The 20234-nt window shown below is 48.2% G+C and overlaps 1 protein-coding gene across 1 annotated transcript; it reads right to left on the bottom strand.

Annotated features, from left to right (window-relative positions):
• Nucleotides 1-3710: 3710 nt before the first annotated feature.
• On the bottom strand, nt 3711-12382 carry PNPLA2 (patatin-like phospholipase domain containing 2; the record flags this gene model as incomplete). Its single annotated transcript, XM_010077721.1, has 8 exons — nt 3711-3975; nt 4790-4912; nt 5628-5760; nt 6181-6348; nt 7266-7326; nt 8263-8472; nt 11904-11969; nt 12150-12382. Coding segments are annotated over 8 exons (1259 nt in total), but the record flags the coding sequence as incomplete, so codon positions are not given.
• Between the last annotated feature and the right edge of the window lie 7852 nt (nt 12383-20234).

Genomic DNA, 20234 nt, shown 5'->3' with positions numbered 1-20234 from the left:
AGCCTTGTTAAAAAGCAACAAGCAGCATCTGTGTCACAGGAATGAGGGGGGAAAAAGTGGATTCCTGAACGCACAGATCCTTTACGTGGAACAGTGGAAATGGCGACGGTTGAGACTCTTACAGAGTTCACGTGAATGCTACAAGAACGGACGTGGACTGCAAGATGAAGGTTTGGTCCAGGACCCTGACCTCTCAGCCACCATGTACTGGAGAGCAGATAGGCCCTGGCAACCACCCGCTGGGCTGCCCAGCCACACGTTTTGCTGGAGAAGGGACTGTTACAGTCAGTTACCTTGTTCCAATTAACTTGACAAATGCAGGTTAATCAGCAGCTGCTGCCCAGAAGGTAACACATGCCATGAGGTACATGTAGAACAAAAGCTTGAAGAATTCCAGTTAGGCTATCACAATAAACCTCTCCACGCCCAACTTTGAGCCCATCAAATGGTTTCCAGCAGTTTCAAAAAAGCAGAGTCTGTTCTAGACAAGGCAGCACTACAGAACAAAAGCTATTCTCCAAAAGCAGCCACAGCCCTTTTTCCACATCAGCGGGCTAGGAGATCTTCCCTACTTTCTTCATCCTTTGGAATCTGTGATGGATGAGCAGCAAGAATTCCAAGCATATGCACAAAACTTCTCCTAAGGAAGAGGAGGGTAGTTTGGGGTATTTTTGACAGATCTGCAGTTCCTTTATCAGGGCTTAAATCTATGAAGCCAACAAGCTATCACATAACAGCCATTGCTTCACTTGGGGCATCAACACAGGAAAATAAAGCGTTAATGTGGAGTGGCGGTTTCCCAGTATCCATTCACACCCTGCAAATTAGCATCAGGAAAACAGAGTTTCCTCCAGGAAGAGTTAGACCTTTATATTTAAGGCCAGGCTTTGGCTTGTGGTTAGTTTGAAGTGTACAAAAGCTTCTCTTTGAGAGGTTAAGATAATAAATGACAGATGAGGTGAAACACAGAATGAAACTTGGGCCTTTTAGCAGGCACAGTGGTTAGTCTGTTGAAACGCATGGACCAGAACCAGCAAGCTTCTGGATAAGAGCACCAGACAGCAGCACCAGCCCAGCTGGTTCTGATGCAAGAGGAGATTCAGGGGGATAAGGGTGCCAAGCTGTAACTTCTTAGTATGCTCTGTTGCCAAGAGAATCCTATTTCATAGTCTAGTGGTTTACATAACCACTCTGTGGTTTGACCAGTCCAGGAAGAAGGGATAAAAATAATAGTTGCATCATTTTCTCCACCTGTATATTAACACAAACAAGGCAGAGTCAAAAGAGCAGCAGCTTCTAAGCACAAGATTTTCCTCATCCAGCTTTGCCCCTCACAGATGTTTTGCTTCTGGATGAAATTTCCTCATTTCTTGCCACTAAATATCTATATGTTCTTGCCAATTGCTCTATGGGCATTAGGGAAGAGAGATATGAATTTGGTAAACCAAGCAGCTGTGCATGCGCCATCCCCCCAAAGAAGGTAATCCAAAGCAATGGAAGAAAATAAATCCCACAGCAAACCACAAAACAAACACCTTTTCTCAATTCCAATTTTAATCGAATTCATTCTGCTCCCACTAACTGACCGTAGCTTGTTGCTGGTTCACTTCGATTAGACTTAGATCTACCTAGCAATAAGCTTCTTCCACAGGCTTCAGACAATCACAAGACTGACTTGGTTTATAATCCAATATTCTGATTCTGGTTTCGGAATCCTCAGTTTTTTCTCTTCCCGTAGCTAACACTTTTAGGGAAGTTGCTATATGAACCTTAAGACTAAGTCTGACTACATAAGCACAGGGCAGCTTCACAAGCTCTGCGGGCCCTTACACAGGGAGGTCACATCCAGGAAGGGCAGAGGGGTGATACTCCAAGTCACAAGTTCATTTTTGCCCCAGCATCTCCCAGTTGGTTACCACCACAGCTGCCCAGTCTATGCCTCACAGCTTGCCATGGCCACTGCAGGAAAGTCCTGATGCTTATCACAGTCTTCACCACAAACACCCAAACCTCCGCCCAGTGCACAATTGTGCTGGGAAGAAACAGCACCCACCACCTCACCCATGCTGCTCCTGCAGATTCACTGCTTTCTCCAGCCTTAGTAGAACTTCTGGGGTTATTTTCCCTTTCTAAATCAAAAGTGCAAAAGAGAGCCTATGATAAATCACTGCTTCACCTATAGGCTATGTAATCACCTTCCAATGCCCTGTCCCGCTCCCCAGCAAAGAGAGCGTACATTTGCCTTGGCCAGTCGCATGCTGTTTGTGCTAGGAGAGGTAGAAGACACCTCATGCAGCCAGGTGTGCTGCAGAGATACCAGGAGCTGGTTTGTGCCATCATGCAAGGACTTCAGCTGAAGTACATGCAATCCCCACAGGAAGCCACATCTCACCCTGTGAAGAAAAGAGGGTTCATGCTTCTGCACAGAGTCCTGCCTGCTACGGACCTGCTAGCTCTGGTATTTAAGGGACAAGACAAACACAGCCAGTTCCAAGTGAGCTGCAGGTGCACCAATATCCTGACTTCACTGTCACAACTCATCCTCCTGCTGTTGCCAGCTGCAGAGCTGTACCTGTGAGCCCCAACACAAGACAGATGAGCCTACATTCTGCTCACTCCAAAGCCTCCATGTCCAAACTCTCTGAGCAAAAGATAGAGCCAAGCCCTGGTTTGGCAGCCCTTCTGTATCACCCACCTGGAATTTCCTTCAGTCGTATGGTCTCCTAAGGGACAAAGCCTGACCCTCAGTCCAAGGTGGCCACTTCCTCACTACTTGCTGTGACACTCCACCACAAGCCTCTCAAAAAACATGCCCTGCACAATCTCACCTTCCTATAAGCACTCCACACTGCTTCAGCTGCTGAGTTCATCCTGCTCAGCCAGGCTGAGCTTCTCCAGGGCAACCCCAGAATAATTCCATTGACAGTGACAGGAATAGGGCCTCCAATTCAATATGTTTCTCTGGGGAAAAAAAACCTCCAAATTATTTCTTTAAAATAAGCTCAATGACTTACTCAGCACTCAGAGTTCAAGCTGCAGGAGTTCCATGAAGACAAAAATCAGCAAGGGAGAAATCATCACAACATGAATCACGGTAAATACATAACTCTTCTACATTTCTACAGCCCCAGTGCAGCCTGCAGCAGGGCCAGCTCTGGCTTCCAGTGGGGATGCAGTTAAGGGACAGAGGAAAGAACAGGGCTTCAAGCAAAGGAAGTCAAGAGGAGATTTGGAAGCCATGAGAAAAATTGGTTTGGCAAGAGGCTGCTTCATCTTTCAGTAGCACAAAGAGCTAAGGGATGTCAGATGATTTAAGAAGAAAACAAGAATCATTCTAAAAAACAAAGGAAGCTAAAAGCTGTATGAACTTGAGAGCATCATCTACGCCCTGATTATTGGGTGGTAAAAAGCCAATGGCATTCAAAGTGCATTATTTGGGAGAGCCCAGCCAGGTCAGCATCAGCCTGGCCACAGGCAATGGCCCAGCCTCAACACAAGCCTAGAGCAAGGTATGAGCCCGTGTGTGCCTTTGAACAGAGATCCCTCGCCTGGCCCAGTGGCCAGTCAATTCCACCAGTCTCCATTCCAGGGAAATCTCCTTTGCAGCATATTCGCAAGCACAGGGCAGCCCTGCTGCTGAGGGATGAGACTGGTCCCAACCTACCTCCTCGCCCCGTCCCACCCACCCTCATCCTCTCAGGGCAGCAGGCTCAGAAGAGTGGCAGACACGCTTTCGCACAGTCTAGAGGTGGAAGCTTTATCTGAAGGCCTTCCCGAGGGAAGAGGGAGGCCTGCAGGTCCACGTTGATGCAGAGTAAGCCCAGCATGAGCTGGCGCTGATACTCATCCCACTTCATCACGACATCAGACAGGGAACGACTGCTTCTCATCCACATAGGCAGCGCTTCAGCACAAGCCAGTGTAGAAGAAATTGGCAGGCTCTGGGGCCCTCCAAGTTCGAGGTGATAGTAAAGCCTGAAAGGCAAACACATGCAGAGAATCAGTACATGGGAAGACTTGAGCAGGTCACCAGAGCAGAGCTCCAGAACCACAGAGCTATTTCGTTCTACCACTGACTGCATGACCTTAGTCAGAAGTCTGTGTGTGTGCCCATTTTCACCCTCACACATCTTGATTATTCACCTTCTTGTACTAGGATCTGAATCACATCTGGGACCCTCTGCCTACTACTGTAAAACGGTTTCCTGTCCTCATCCAAGCAACACAGACTCGCCTCAGCCCCAAGCCATGGCCTGCTGCAGGGAGTTCAGTTCACAGGCACATGGACACACAGACCCAAAGCACTGTCTCATTTGGAAACTCTCCAGTGTTTCCTAGCCACCCTAGTGCCTCCCTCACTCTAAACCACACCTAGATCTTGAGGCAGAAAAGGCCATTTGAATACAAGTACCCCTTGGAACAAACTTTTAGTGGACCCTTGGCCACCTAATGCCACACAGACCAGCACGTCTGTCTTCCACAGCGAGCATGGAATAAACTGGTGCATTGTTTCAGTTCAACCTACACCTTCCACCCTACTGCTGTAGTAACAGCTTCATGGCAGAGTCTGCTGTAACTGGAAGAAGGAAGGAGGCCATGTGCTGAGTCTATTCCGATAGCTGATGAAGCTAAGAGACCATGGACCAGATCTGCATTTTAGGTTGGGCAGTAAATCCTTCTGGTCAGTTTGTGCCTTACTTGCTCTGGCCAACAGAGTAGGGTCTGCAGAAGTCAAAGATAGAAATGGAGAGTTCCTCCAGAATAGAGCTGTGGAGGAGAGCAGACATACCTGGCTGAGAGATGGTTGCCCAGTTTCTTCTTGGCTTTCTTCACAAGATAGTTGCAGATTTCAGTCATCTGCTCCCTCATCCATCTAATATCCTCAGGGATATCAGGAAGCCATTCCAGCAACCTGGGAAGAGACAGGAGACAACCATTAGTTGGGCCACACAAAGGACAAGACGGAAATAACTCCAGTTTTGCCTCCTATCAATGGTTACTCAATTTTTGGTGACAAATGCAGTAAGAGCCATTTACACTACCATTCACACCATGAAGGAGGGGAAGCTGTGAAAGATGAGAACAGCCCAGGAACTTATTCTTCACATTTTGTGTCTGCACTTTCTATATTTTTCATCCATTTTCAGATTTGAAAAGTGTTTTGCCCCAAGCCTTTCTATCCCAAAATATCTCCTCCCAGAAACTTTTCACAGGGTACTCTGTACTAAGAACAAGTCTGACAGACCCGTCTTCCCAGCCACATAAGCGTAGAGTTGGAAATAGCTGGGACTACTCCACCCCTTGCTCCAGAGGGGAACCATTGTGTGGTTCCTACTTTCATCCCTGCACTCACAGTTCATAAGTCTCTCTCCCTCCAGGCTCCAAAATTTATCACAATTTTCTAGGGCGAGTTCCAGCACACAGCCATCTTCCTTCAAGCTGGAATTATTGGCTGTAGCTAAGACTGGTGCCTGAAGTTTAGAAATATTTTTTTTTTTTTTTGGTATGTCTAGTAAGTGGCAGGATCTTAGAGAGGATTCTGCTCTCTGGTCATTCATGCTCCACCAGCTCCAAACACCTGGTTGCACTGGGAAGAAAACCACTGAGGGAACCTGTCAAAGGCTTACCTGACAGTGAAGGAAACTGCAGACTCCAGAGGCAGCATATAGGGGACCAGCATTGCTGTGGCCAGACGAATAGGCAGCATATTGGTGATACCAGTCAAGAAACTTCTTCTTTCAGCACAAGCCTCCAGAAGAGCTGAAGACAGAAGAGAACATGTCTGAATCCCTCCAATGGGAGTATCCTTTCCTTGACATACCCCAGAAGTTACCCAGCCTGATGTCTCCTCTCTCCACCTTCCACTTCTTAAGCAGGTCTCACTCAGGGTAGTACTTCTCTGAGCACAGCTGCGACCAGCAGCTTTTAGCTTTATCAGACTCCCAAAGGAGTGAGCATCAAGATCCCCTCCTCTCCTTACCATGCAAAACACTGTCAGCTGAGTCACCCAATTCAGCCCCCACAGGTAAGCCACAATTTTATCCGAGATTCCCCAAGTCCACCTAACAATCTGCAGATGCCAGTTCAACCCCAGGTATTGCCAAGCCCAGCCACAAGCAATACCCACATCCCAGTAATCCTCTGAGGTGGACCAGGTGACACAGGGAGATTGGGTCATACCTTGGTTCAGTCTGGGGGGCAGGTGTTCAAAGATGTGCTCTTCAACAACAGCAAGGGCAGTATTGTCCTGGAGTTGGTCCTCAGCTTCTGCTTCTTCCTCTTTTTTCTCTTCTGGGGGAGCTTCTATGGCAAGGAGAGGACGGGCAGGACTTGGACGATTAAGGAGACCTGAGAAGAGAAGTCATACTGTAAGGATGATACAAAACCAGCTGCCCTGCCTTGCCTGGCCTTCAGAGCATTAGTTCTCAGTTCACCCTACCACCCCCTCAGACTGACAGACATCACAGCCAGCCCCTTTAGCTTACATCCATTGTAATGCTTACCACAATGAGTTAGAAATCTTGCTGCTTTAAGATCATCCTCTTTCCCCATCAGAAATTCTAACTTCTCCCCTTTAAGTACCGCAGGGTGCTCTTTGGCAGTGTTTTATTGCTCTAATCTGCCAGTCACCAGTCTTGCAGGTAAGATTTCCCTCCTGCGGCTTCATCCACAAACACAGCTGCATGACTGTAAGAGTACCCCAGCAGGTACACATCACAGAGCACACATGTGCTTGAGCTGCTCTAAAGTGACACTAGGTGGCATCAGACACACACTCAACCTGCTACAACCACTGGAGGCAAGAAAGTGCTGTGGTTGCACACAGAAGAGAGTGAAAACAGACGCGTCACACTGCCAGGCACTGGGGGCTGCCGAGGGCACACCAGCACCACATCAGACATACCCCAGCTGCACCCAGGAGCAGGGTACGTGCAGGTCCAAAGACCACTGATGCCCAGGCCCTGTGCTAGTGTAGCACTAGGCACGTGCAGCTTCAACACTTAGTTGTGCCAAAGCTGCTGCTCTGGTATCAGAGTGGTTATACAGTCCTTCCACGTTGCACTGGAAAGGCCTCCACTCCACCTCTGCCTCCCAAAGCGCTAAAAGAGACTTATTAATGGAAATTCCATATTCCGATATCTGAGGCACAACGCAGTTCCGCCCTTCCACCTTTCCCATGCACCACCGGCTATCCTCAAATCAAAGACACCAACCCTGGCACAGAGGCGCAACTCAGTGCACCTTACAAACGCGCAGTGCCTTACCGTTCTTCTTCAGGAAGTGCAGTGCATCCTGATAGCCCTGCTTGCACATGTCCCGCAGCACCTGTGGGCAGAGGAAGGCAAGAGCAGGTCATTTGGAGGTTGTCTGGCTGAGCCTAGCAAACACCCAGCTCAGTGCCGGATTCAGAGGAATTCTCCTAACACCTCAGCTACCCCAAGGACAAGTCTCATCCTCACCAGCTCTTCCCAGGTTTTTAGCACGAATGGGCAGCATAACTTGAATACATCAGATATGGAAATCACAGCCTAAATCAGGCTGGAAGGGACATGTGGAACCCTACCTAAGTACAGGCTTAGAATTGTAGCCACCCCATTTCCCCATCTGGAGCTGATGCTGCTGTGGGCAGCCTCCAGCGAGTCCCTCTGACAAGCAGCCCAAAATACTTCCCAGCAGATGCCAGGAAGGGCCGCTGCATTTGCAGATGAAGCCAGCTAAAACCAGAGAGGGGGCAGGGAAAAAAACTTGTCCAAGTAATTCAGCACATGAATGCATGCTTATTATGCCCAAATGCCAGGGCTGCCTGAGGCTGTGTTTGCTCAGAGGCATGCAGAGCTGTCTGCAGTGCCACCTGCTCTACTGGCACTTTTTAGGAGACAGTCACCGGCTTCAGGCTGGCAGCTCCATCATGACCTTAAAAAAGAGCTCCTTGGTTCCAGTGGCTGCCACATCCTTATTTACAAGGGAGCCCAATTTCCTGGTAAAGCTGCTCTAGAGAGCACCACGTGGGAATACTTTCCAAGCAACTGCTACCACTCAAATTCCAGATCTCCCAATAGCAAAAGAAAATCAAGCAACCTATATAATCTTGTGCAGATGGTCAAGGTTTGCCAAGTCATTGGGTTGGCTAATGTCAAGGTTAAAAAACAGACAAACATAGATACAAAACTAACAGTGCCTGGAACCTTCTTCTGCTAAAGTGCAGAGTATAGCCAATGCCTATCTACTGTCCCCAAGTTCTGGTGCTGCCAGGAAACTCACATGAGGCTCCGGAGGAAATAGGGCCTTGGAGAGGCGGTAGAGGTTGCGAAGGTTGAACTGGATGCTTGTGTTGGTGAATCTCAGCTCATGCATGTTTGTGGAACCATCCCGTGGACAGATATCACTCTCCCCTGAGAATGGAGACACTGTGATTGTGTTCTTCAGCTCATATCGTGGCAAGTTGTCAGAAATACCTCCATCAACATATCTCTGAAATCAAGACAAAGGCAGCACTCTTCATTCTCGTAACTGATCAAGTGGCTTTTTCACTCTGTGTCCCTGTTTATATCTCTGCCAACAACTTGGGAAGAGAACAGAGTACATCCACCAGCACTGGAGGAGCCAAAGCCAGTGACAGCACAGCTATGTTGTCTATAACATCCTTTTGCTAGACACCTTTCTTCCTATGGTCAAGTGTGTTGGTTGCAATTATTCAACGAGAGAGGCACATTCACTTGTGTGACTGCTGCCCAGTTAAATAATATGACACACCAACAATCCCCTGCACTGCAAATCAACACTGATCTAAACTGTGACCTTGTGCTGTTTGTCACTTGTGTTTAAAACAAATAAGCTCAGAAACAGGTCCCCACTGGTGGACTAAGAGTAAACTAGGAGTTAAACTAAGAGTAAACAGGCACTCTCTTCCCAGAGAGTGTTCTGTACACATGTACCATAAACACATTTGTGTTACCCTTGAAGGAAAGACAACCGCAGAAGCATGTACACAGCATCCTTTGAAGTACCATGGTTGCACAAGGAGCTGAGCAAGACAATCCCTATCACAGGCCTTCGGCAGAGCAAGCAACATGCAGAAGAGAAAAGGAAGGGGATGTTGGTCAAGCCAAAAGAGCAGGAAGCTTGAGAGCTTTGCAGAGGAACAACTCCAGCTCTTGTGAGCATCAGTTACATAAGAGTCCTGCTGATTCTGTACTGAGCTGATCCTGCCATTTGCTGCCTGAAACCCTTCCCTTAGAAAGGTTCAAATGCAAATCATCATCAGGAGCTACACAGTGGGTTTCTTGAGGGCAAACTAAACCTCAGGGCTACCTCTGCTTAAATCCTACAGGTTCAAGGGAGATGGCTCATGATTAGAGTTGCAGGCTACAGCAGCACTAAGTGATGGCACAGGGCATTTCATCCTCACATCAGGAGTTGTTCACCAAACACAGTGTCAAGACAGACATGGTTAGTGACTTCTGCACCACCTGGGTTTGGGCAGTGAAGGAAGTGGAAGGATGGGATAGATTAAACTCAAGGAAAAGTACACCCTGTTGGAAACAGGAACACTCAGCTTGCTTACAGGATGCTTTCTAGACAGAGATGCCAAAAATCAGTTGAACCCTTGCCCCCTTTTTAAAGCAGCCATCAGTTTTCCCTAAGCCAAAAGCAACCATAGCGAACTGTCATTGTCACCAGCTCCCCAAAGCTGCTGGAGACACCTGACCGACTCCCTCTGCAAGGATGAAACCATGACAGGCTGAGTGGGAAGAAGACACAACAAAGCAGGCCGCACAGCGCCAGACCTCCACTTTGTTTAAAAAAGATGGAGTTGTGTTTTGGCCACTCAGTAAAGACAACAATGGTTCTGTGTTAAGGCTGCAGAAACACACGCTTCCCAGGGGTGGCAGCATGAGCTAAGGGATGCCATCAGAAAGAAGGCTCAGTTACAGTAAGGCTGACAGCAATACACATGCAAACCCTGCTCTCTGGTCCACCATTCCCCAAGGAACACTGCCACTTCTTTGGATTTGCCTGAACCTCCAGGAACCCAACACTAACAGCTCTCCAACCTCCTGCAAAGCCCCCAGCAACACAGAGCCACAAGCTGTACCCACAGCTGCTTGCAGGCGTTGAGCAGCAGCAGCAGCTTTTGGGGATGGTTCATGGACTGGGGTCAACTCTGGAGTGCCTAGTTCCATTCCCTTGTCATGTCCTCCCCTCCCTCACAGGGCCCCTCACTCACAGGAACTGACAACTAGCTTTTTGACCCTTGTTAGGGTTTTATCTCACCCACATGCTGCAGACAGTTCACAGCTCGCGCACATGTTGACAGGTCAGTTATGGACCCTTCCATTTCTCAGTATTTGAGAAGTCTCTTTTTCCCTCCCCCCACCCATCTTCAACATCTGATCCACAAAGCTACCAGAGCTCAGAGAAGTGAGCAGTGGAAAAAGATCAGGAGGAAGACAGAATATGTATTTTACATCTTGCACACAATCATATTGCCTTGAAAACTGGTCCTCATGCCAAGCCTGTCAGCCTGTCCTGTGGCAAATGGAGTCATCACACGCACGCTACAAACCATGCAGTCCCATTTCAAAGCCTTTTCCCATGCTCATACCCAACCTAATTCTACCTCTCCCCATGCCAGTCCTCCTTCACAGGCACAAAGAGCCATGATTTTCTGGGGAAGAGGTAGGAATCAATTTCCTCATCTCATATATTCCCTCCCCACCTATCCCCACAGGGAATCTTGACATGAGAAGTCATCTCTCGGTGTGCCAGGGCAGCTGCACATTCCAGAGACCCCGATGTTGTACACAGTTTTGAAATTTTGAGTTTTGCCTGATCCACGCTGACCTCAACTAGCCCCAAAGAGGTGCCAGGAAAGAGTCACTGTCACGCTCCCACCAGCTGTGGGACAAAAGCCTTGCCTGTGGTTGTTGAGCAAATGCCAAACCATTGCTGATTCTGTCACTTCTCTGCGGCGCTGGACATTGGACATTTCTTCTAGGTCATTTCCCTGCCCAACATGCTTGCACAAGACAAAACCAGCCAAGTTGCATATTATGCAGGAGCAAAACCGACCTCACTTCTAGGACACAGGTAGTAGCGGGAGCAGATCTGACGCCGTGCTCTTGCAGACTGAGGCATCCTGGCCAGGTCACTTAGGGGAACCAGGGCACACACACATTAATAGCAGTTCTCCCTCTCCCTTTCAACCATTTAGTTGGCAAACAGCCTTTTTATGTGCTCGTTAACCTGTGTAGCACAAGGGGAGTCCAAGCTCGACTGAGGCCCTCAAGCATGACTGCAATATTCAGAGATGTTCCAGCTCTGCACAGCTTTCAACCATTTTCACTTCTAAGGTGCAATTCAGAAGGGAGAAATTGCTCTGGATAGCCATGGATAGTATGTTAAAGAAAGCTCTAGCAGGCAGAAGGACATTATTCTCAGACGGACAGGAAGAAGTCCATAGAAAAGAGCTCTGGTATCAGCATCAATAGTTAAAACCCCACAAAAAGCATCAGACACGTGGGAGAGGGACTACACTCATGATTGCAGTCCTAGACCCATGTTCTTTATGCATTCAGAGGGTTGGAGCCTCAGTGACAGAGAGCATGGCACGGAGCAGCCAGAAGAACCATCTCCTAAGGCAGCCAGCACTTGCCCAGATTGCCATACATTACTATCACGTTAAATCCTCTAGTCTTTGGCACATTTATAGCCAACTGCAGACAGCAGCAGAAAGAGAGCACATCCACTGTTGGCAGTTGTTTACTTGGGAATTTCTTGTGCCTCTTCAGGCTATATGCTGCCAGCAGACAGTAAGACTGCCAAAACTGGGTACCAGCGTTTCTGCCTTCTTCTTCATTAATACACGATTTAATGAAGGAGCATCTTAGAGTCATACGTACCACTCCCCGCAAGGTTGGAGGTATCAGCCCACAGTAGACAGGGATAAAGGTGCTGCAGACACAGGCCTGAGGGAGAAAGAGATCCAGAATGTAAAAAGCAGATCAAATCCTAGTATTACACTTCTCAGAAGACCACACTGGCATGTGCTGACAATTATACGCCATTATTAAGGACATTTGGAGACTAAGGCAAAACAAAACAGTGTGCGCTTCCTGCCTAGCCCTCTGCAATAAGTTTCCATTCACCTGGATCAGCTCCTCCTTGGAGTTGAAATCTGACAGTATCACATTTTCTCCATCAGAGACACGTGTCAGGGAAATACCCAAACGTCCTGCCGCAACCTCATGCCCATTCTCTGGCACAGTCTTGGACAGGCACATCCGAATGGTCTTCACCAAGTTGAAGGATGGGTGAAGCGGGCCCAAGAACCTCTTCCGGGCTTCTTTTGATACTCGAATAATGCTGGCACCAGCCTCACCTGCAACGAGAGAAAGAAAAATGTACTGTGAAACCCTAGCAAAACCTGCCTTCTCCTTTACAAAAAGCACAGAAAAGCCTAATTCACAGCTTTACTCTGAAGACGAGAGGGTATTATAGGCAGTGTTATAGAAGTCATGGAAGTCTGCTGTCTTGGCCCTCTCATCACAAAGATCTGCCCTCATCTTACAGATGTTTTATAAAGTCAAGGAAGATGACATGCACCTGGCTAAGGCCTCATACTTTTTCAGCAGATCCTGTTTCACTGGCCAATGCAGGGCTGGTGAAAACACAGACTAACAAAGAAAACACGGAAGATGCTTTAACAGCTTTGAGTTGACGGCGATGTCTATTTCAAAACCTCTTCCACTAAAACTTTTCTAGTAAGCATCTTCTATTTTCTGACATGAAAAAAGTCATCTGCTTGTAAGCAAAAGTGCCAGTAAAGAGGAATGTCAGTGCTCTCCAGCTAAGCGATCCCAGCTCTGCTGCGAGTGTCAGCCATGTCTCAGGTGAGCAAGACAGACACTACGCTCCATTAGGGAATCAGTGACATAGTGCCACATGAAGTGTCCTTGGTGTCCTTTCTGTGTCCAACTCCACAGCACCACACGAGGCCCTGATGTCAAGCAGGACTCCCGAAGGCACGTCTGCTTTCCCCCTTCACACAGTGACCCAGCTGTGCTGGGAGGAGAGCAGACATCCCATCGGCACAAAAGGGAAGGCATCTGCTGAGCCCATTATCTCACGGTCACTGGGAGCCCCATCTGGCAAGAGCATCGGGGCTCTGCAGTGGGAAAGGAGGGATGGGGAGCAAACAAAACAAAAAACAAACACACAAGCCAAACTCTCAGAACCCAGCATGCTGCCTGCTGCCCTTTGCACACACCAACTGCTGCTTCCACAGGCATTTCCCAGCCACAGTGATGTACACGACAACAGCTCCTCTGAGCACCAGGCAACCGCTGCACTCCCAGGGGCACGGGGATTATACATGTGGGGAGAATTAAAGAAGCCAGGAAAAAAAAGAGACGTGCTTTCACAAATCAAGACTTCTCTCCAATCAAACTGAAGTTCTGTTCTTGGAGAAAGATGAAAGACTATGAGCTCAAGCCAACAGGGAATCCCTCTGTTTTGCTCTCCCACCCAGTCTTGCAGAAAGAATGAAAGAACCCGAGTTAGACCCAGGTTAATAAATAACACTGAGATAAGAGCAACAGCACCCTCAATGCTATATTGACACATCCCACTCTTTTGCAATGCACGTGTGCCAGAAACACGTTTTTCCATCAACACAGCCTGGGAACGCAATTCTGTGCTTAGGAAACCATCAACACCAGTAGCCCAAGCACGCACAGAACTGGACCCTTGACCATGACCAGAGACTCTGGGGTCAGGATTTTAGGCACTGTGAGGTAGCAACTTAGCAGAAAATCCAAATTACCCCCTCTGAAGCAATTTTTAGCACTATAATCCCAATCTTTTGCTCTGTCCTAGAGCAATGTTTAGCAGTTTAATTCTGATCTTTCTTACTCAATTAGCAGTAAGCCATTGAGCCCAGCCTGTTCCAGATAGTAGCCACATGGGTCAGCATCCTCCCCAACACGAAGGAAGTCAGCCTCACAGTAATCACATTTCAACAGCACCATGACATTAGCACACTCCCCAAGATGCCTTCACACCTGGGAAGGGGAAGAAGGCACACGGAAAATCTGCAACAGAACCAAAACCCAAATGAATTCCAGCTGAGCCCCTTGGCCACACACCCCCAGGGTGCATTGCAGGGAGCTGCTGGTTTAGCTGAAAAACCCAGTGGGGAGGTGGGTGTTGCAGCTGTGGGGGAGATACCCTGTGTGCAAAGGCCATGCTGGGGCTAGGGGGGGTGTCACCTGAAAGATGGGGCTTACAGAATGATGCTTTCAGACACAGCATCTCAGTGTGCAGGAAGACTTTACACAATACTGAAAACAAGTGCAATTAAATTGAGCTTATGGCTGTCTGAGCTAAAACATGAGCTGGAATTTGGCTGTTTTGTTTTTCTTAAGCAAGTCCCAACTATGCCAAGAAACAGGCAGAAGGGAGACTGCAGGTGCAGCTGCCTGCTCCTATCACCACTTCACAGCCAGGTGAGGCAGGGGGACAGAGAAGAACAGAGGACAAAATAAGAATTATTGCTAATTAGCAATTTCATTCTTTTAATACTTTCTGGGTGTTTGGGTTTTGGGTTGTTTGTTTTACATGTGTGTAAACACGCACACACTCAGAAGCTTCTGAGTATTTCAGTTTGAGGGTAATGTGATTCTGTTGGACTTGCTGGCTCATTTGCACTAAAGCTGAGTGGGAAGAAACATGCACAGGGTGATCTGCAGCACCACCAGCTTTCCTGGAAATAAGGCCAGCTGAGAGGTCAGGCAAAATAGCTGGGTTTACATCATTAGATCCATGACAGATGACAAGCTCTCTTGGAAATACATTTGGGAGGAGAAAGAAGAGGTGACAGTATTTTAATCCCATTACTAACAGGAGTGCTACTGCAGGAAAACCAGCTCAAATTCTGCTCACAGCCTGACAGAGGGAGCAGCTGAATGAGAGGTGGGTCAAGAGAGACGAGTCCTATAGGGGTCAGCCACAAGCTGTCAATTATTACCAGGACTAGCCCAATGCCAATTTCCATCCACAGAAATGTTTCCCGTGTTTTTTGACGGATCAGATGATTCAGGACATAGGGTCACACAAAAAAGCCAAATTAAGTTCCTCTTCCCTTACTGAGGTATGTACAGAGGGGCAGAGACAATCTCTAATAGCCAGTATTGGTTGATGGGAAAACATTTAATTCTTCTCCCACCAACCAATTAATTCAACACTTCTCCCTGTACAGATTTACTAAGTCAATATTCCTCTAAAAATTCTATTAATGTGGAATATTCAGTTTTCATTAGGAAAGCCATATCCCCATTCTTCTCTGCCCCCCCCTTGCCCCAGTGGGTGGTGTTATACGTGAGCCTGAGCAGTGCAGAGCCATCGTCCTTATCTGAATGTCAGTTGTGATGATGCAAAGGAACGTCAGACAGTTGCGTCCTGCCAACGTGTTCCTTGCAAGACAAGGGAGACCAGCTGCCTGACCTCTGCTGGTTCATCCTGCGATCTTTCTGCAATGGCTACAAGGGGCCAGTTACTGTCACCCGTGGGAAAAGACGTGAAGGCAGCCGCTGGTTCACATTCCATTTTCCAGCTATGGCAAGCCAGCTGCACATCAGCTTATTGACAGAGCAAGATCGTTCACTTAAAGAACCAGCTTTCACCCCCACCAGTCCTGCTTGACTCCAAAATAACCCAGTATCTGAGCCTGCACTGCCTTGCATTCTTGGGCTCACCATAATATAGAAATATATTTTTAAAAGCCTAGAACAAGATACAGGTCATCCATTTCCAAGACAAGCAAGAAGAGAGAAGACCAAGAGCAACTGCAAGGAGAGATCAAAGGAACTAAAGCCCATCACAAGCTTCATCACCTTTTACTCAGAAGGCCCAGTCCCCTAAAGCACCCTGCTCTAACCTGAAAAGTATTCAGGCAGCACGTGCTATTTATAACTGTGTGCAAGCACCTCCAGCCACAGCAGCCTGCTGCTCCTCTGGCTCTGGAAAAGGAGAAGAGCTGAAGATCAACCACCTAAAAGCAATGTTAGCCGGGCAGCTAGGAAAACCCTCAGCCACAGCTAAAAGCTCCAAGATTAAACAGAAAGGCTGCTTCAAGCCTGTGCTGTGCATGAAGACCACCACAAGGGTTAAACAACGCACAGCAGGAGGGGTGACAAGCAGGGAGGAAGGGCCTCTGCAGACCCACATCTTCAGCCGCGGGGCTTTCGCACTAAGGGCACCATGATGTTCACCTGTTAGACCACACTGACATCAGTTTTCCAGACAGCAAAAGGACAGCTGACCCATAAAGTATTTCAAGTGGAAAAAAAAACCCCTAAGACAGAAACAAAAATAGGAGCAGAGCAGGCTGAAGAGGGAGAGGGGCATTCTGGACATTCCAGTCAGCAGCTCCTGTGACTGCGGCTCACAGATGACACTGCAGCTACCTCTGGAAGAGCTCCATGTAGGCACAAAGATCACCCTCTGCGCCAGGGACATTCGTGCTCCCTGGCCAGGGCAGCAGCAAACAGGATGCAAGCTTGAAGGAAAGGCTCTGCAGCAGGGACGGAAAACAGAGGATGGCACAGATACGGATGGATGTAGGGACAGCATCTCCTGTCCCTGATGGTAGGAAACACACACAGGAGAGGTCACACCCCAGGCTGCAGATGCCATACCTCGCCTGGACTAACGGAGCAGCCAGGGAACTGTGCAGATCCCTGCTAAACCTGCTTCTCCTTCAGCACCAACAAGAATTCAAATAGACTGCTTCCTACGCATCAGCAACATGTGAGGCACTGCTCCTCTCTCCTCAGCCCCATTACCCAGCTAAGGCTCTCCAGAGTGGCCAGACATACCAATACCAAATGCTTCAAAAGGAAGCCAGCTACCAGAAGGAAGCACAGGTCCTTCTGGCATTCCTCCAGCACCTGAGAGCACAACGCCTTGTTAGTTTGGGATGGTATGACCAAGCTATTTCAACTGCAAAATGTTCTGGACTGGAGCCAGATCCTGTGTACCTTAACCAAGGACCTCATCCTGGAGCTGTTGAAGTTCTGCTTAGCTACCTGTTGGAGCAATGTTTGTGTGATGCTCTGCACAGATGCTCCCTGCAGGAGTCCCCAGCCACGATCTCCACACTTCACTTTCAGATAGCTGCTGAGCATCACTGGAATTCTCATGTTTCCCACTGGTAGATCCCAGTTGAATTTAGGAATAGGATGAGCCAGGAGGAATTTACTATCATGAGCTCTCTCAGAGTTAATTTAGCTTGGTTCCCTGTCCCTTGCTATTTCAGCTGTTCCTATACCTCATCCATGGAGGAGCTAAAAGCCAGACTCTAAGGATGAGCATGGGTTTCAGGAAAGCTGTCCCGTGTTCTTCCTGGGCACAAATCCCAAAGCTGCTCCACCTCAGCACACACAGCTCCTGCACTTGCCTCCTCTCTGAACACTGGAAGTAAACAATGTGCATGCTTCTCCTGCCTGGCCTCTCCCAGGAGACAACACGGTCTTAATTATAACACAGTCCTGTCACCAACCCAGACACATAAAGCTTTAAACAAGAGGCACCAAAACAGAAGTCTGCATGACATGTAGAAACTAATTAACAGAGACCTTTATTGGCTGTTTCCTCACAGGTAGCTCAGACCACCAGAAAGCACCCATCCGTTCACCCAAAGAAGCAGTGCACAGCAACGTGCTGGTGATCCAAGGGACAACCCCAGTTCTCGTGGCCAGTGACCTCAGCTCGGGAAAGACCCCACTGCTTTGCTAGACTCCTGTTCCTCTTCCCACACTCACACCAAAGCAATCTGGTTTCCACTCATTGTTCCAAGAGAGCGAGAACTAAACAGACCTCCAACTGAGCTTAGCTGAACACAGGCTGACTTGTGCTGAATGCAAACTTGACCCAGAACATTTTCCAACTGCCTATCAGTGATGCTGGCTGGACGTCAATTTGGCCCAAAGACAAATTCACACCATCCAAAAATAAAGTGAGAGCAATGCCTTATGATCTGCCCTTACAAGAGATTTTCACCTGACAGGTGTACCCCACAGCTGGTGACAGCTCTTCAGTCTCAGTGTGGAATCCCAGACAGATGCCCAAGAGCACTGGGTGTGGAAAGGATATCTATCCCGCACTTGCCAGAAGTTGTACAACTCCCACGAACACAGAGAAAAAAAAATTAAAACACTTGAGGCTGGGGAATGGCAGCTAGCAGTGAAGCCTCTTAAGCCACATCTGCACACATCTTCCTGTATGCCAGTAATATTGGGAAACACCACGTACCAAAACAAGCTGTTCTTCTGGGACTTCCCCAATTCTTGTTGTTCTGAGGTATATTTATTTTAAGGTTTTTACTCAATCGTTCTCTCCTGCTATTTTGCCACCAGATAAGAAACAGCTCAGCTGACTTGGCTCCAGATAAGAGACACAGGAAGGAAACTTTTTTTTTTTGGTGATACATAGGTAGCAAACACAACTTTCCCCCCCATAAAACACCCGCACTCAGTCTGCAGACAGCCCTGCTGCTTGACCAGCTGCTCCCTGCGGCATAACCCTTCCCATCAGGGGCTCTGTGCAGGGGTTTAAGCCAAGCTCAACAAGCAAGTGATTTTGCAAAGGAGATTTCTTAGAAAGCCTGGCCACCTGCTGGAAATAATGGTCTCTCTCTCTCTCTCCCTTCGCTGGAGAGTGAGGGACACCGACACATACTGTATCAGGATAACTCCTAGAGATCCCCCCAGACTGTGGTAAGCTACACCTATTCTGGCCTTACAGGTGGGGCAGTGGGAACACCAAGAGGAAGAGACAGCTTTTCAGGTAGGGCCACCTCTCGCAGCCAGAGGCAGATGCTGAAGGGAGGGCTCAGCCCACAATGCTTTCTGTCTCAAATTCTCAGTACTAAGCATTGCGAAGTCTAGACACCAACAGCGCCAAGACACAGCCTGTGGCAGGAAGGCCGAGTAAATCCACATCACCTGCAACTGCTTCAGAGCCAGCAGCCTCCCTCTTATTAACAAGTTTGTCCAAGAGGTTTATCTTCCTATTTCAAGTCAAATTTGGGAAAAAAGCAAAAAGCTGTTGGTCACTGTATTCAAATAAAGCCCAACAGAGACATTTTTCCCCTTTGAAGCAAGAGAGATGGTAATTTTGTGTGCTCTAGATACCAGTTAATAGATGAACCAGAACTAGTGCATGGATGTGGGAAGCATAAGGAGAAGATTTGATTTTAAGCTGCCCCATTTTTTCTTCTTGCACAGAGCAGCCCACCAGGCAAGCCCACCGTGACTGTTTCCTGCCTGGCCACCCACCGGTACCTGCAGGGTAGGAGCCCTGGGCAAGCCACAGTGCAGATGCACAGTTCACACCTCATCTCACCCTAAGGCAGGTTGCTCTGCTCTGTACAGCCGCAAAAAGGCTTGGGGAGAACAGGCACAAGAGCTGCCAGGCTTGATTGCATCTGTAAGCTAAACTTTTACACTGGACTTCATGCAGTGTTGCCACACCAAAGCTTCACCAGGTGACTGGTGTTCTACAAGCTGAGGCCCACTTTATTTGTGCAGCCAGGACTGGAGCATTTACTCTTGCACCACACATCAGAAAACAGCACAGCTGCTGCTGAGAAACGATCAATAGGGTGGCCAAGAGGAGTTCAGCTCAGGCAGGCAGGCAGCCAGGATCACGCCCTGTCACAACCACAACAGTAATCCCCACTAGCCTAATCTTTTTCAACTGTAATTCCCTAATACAAGACTTAACGCTGCATTTCTGTTCATTGCATTAGAGAGAAATTAAATGGTGTAACAGCACATGAAAAAGAAAAGTTGCTCTGGACTGCTGACAAGCTGTACTGGAAGCTGTGTCCTGTCCTCCTCCATCCATCAGTCCCTGACAATACTACAGTGCGACTCAAATTGCATGGGGGGACCAAAGGAAGGGGATTCACAGAGTAAGAGAAGGCGCAGCTCAGATCCCTGCTGTTCACTCTGAGCCAGAGCAATGCTGGGGTTTGGGTCACCTTTTAAAAGCAAGTACTGAGCAAGAGAAAAGTACTGGAGGGGAGAAATGGACCCAAAAAACAAGCTGCAATGACGCAAGATTGCCTTTTTCCTCTGCCCTGCACAGAGGCAGGAAGTGCAACCACACTGAACTCTTGCTTTATTCATCCGAGTGAAAACCACTAACACAAAGGCTCCAGTGGTTGTTAT

This window comes from Pterocles gutturalis, unplaced genomic scaffold (genome assembly GCF_000699245.1).
Source record: "Pterocles gutturalis isolate BGI_N339 unplaced genomic scaffold, ASM69924v1 scaffold8998, whole genome shotgun sequence".
NCBI classification, from domain to species: Eukaryota; Metazoa; Chordata; class Aves; order Pterocliformes; family Pteroclidae; genus Pterocles; species Pterocles gutturalis.
Note: the sequence above shows the minus strand (reverse complement) of the source record. Positions and strands in the feature narration are given on the sequence as shown.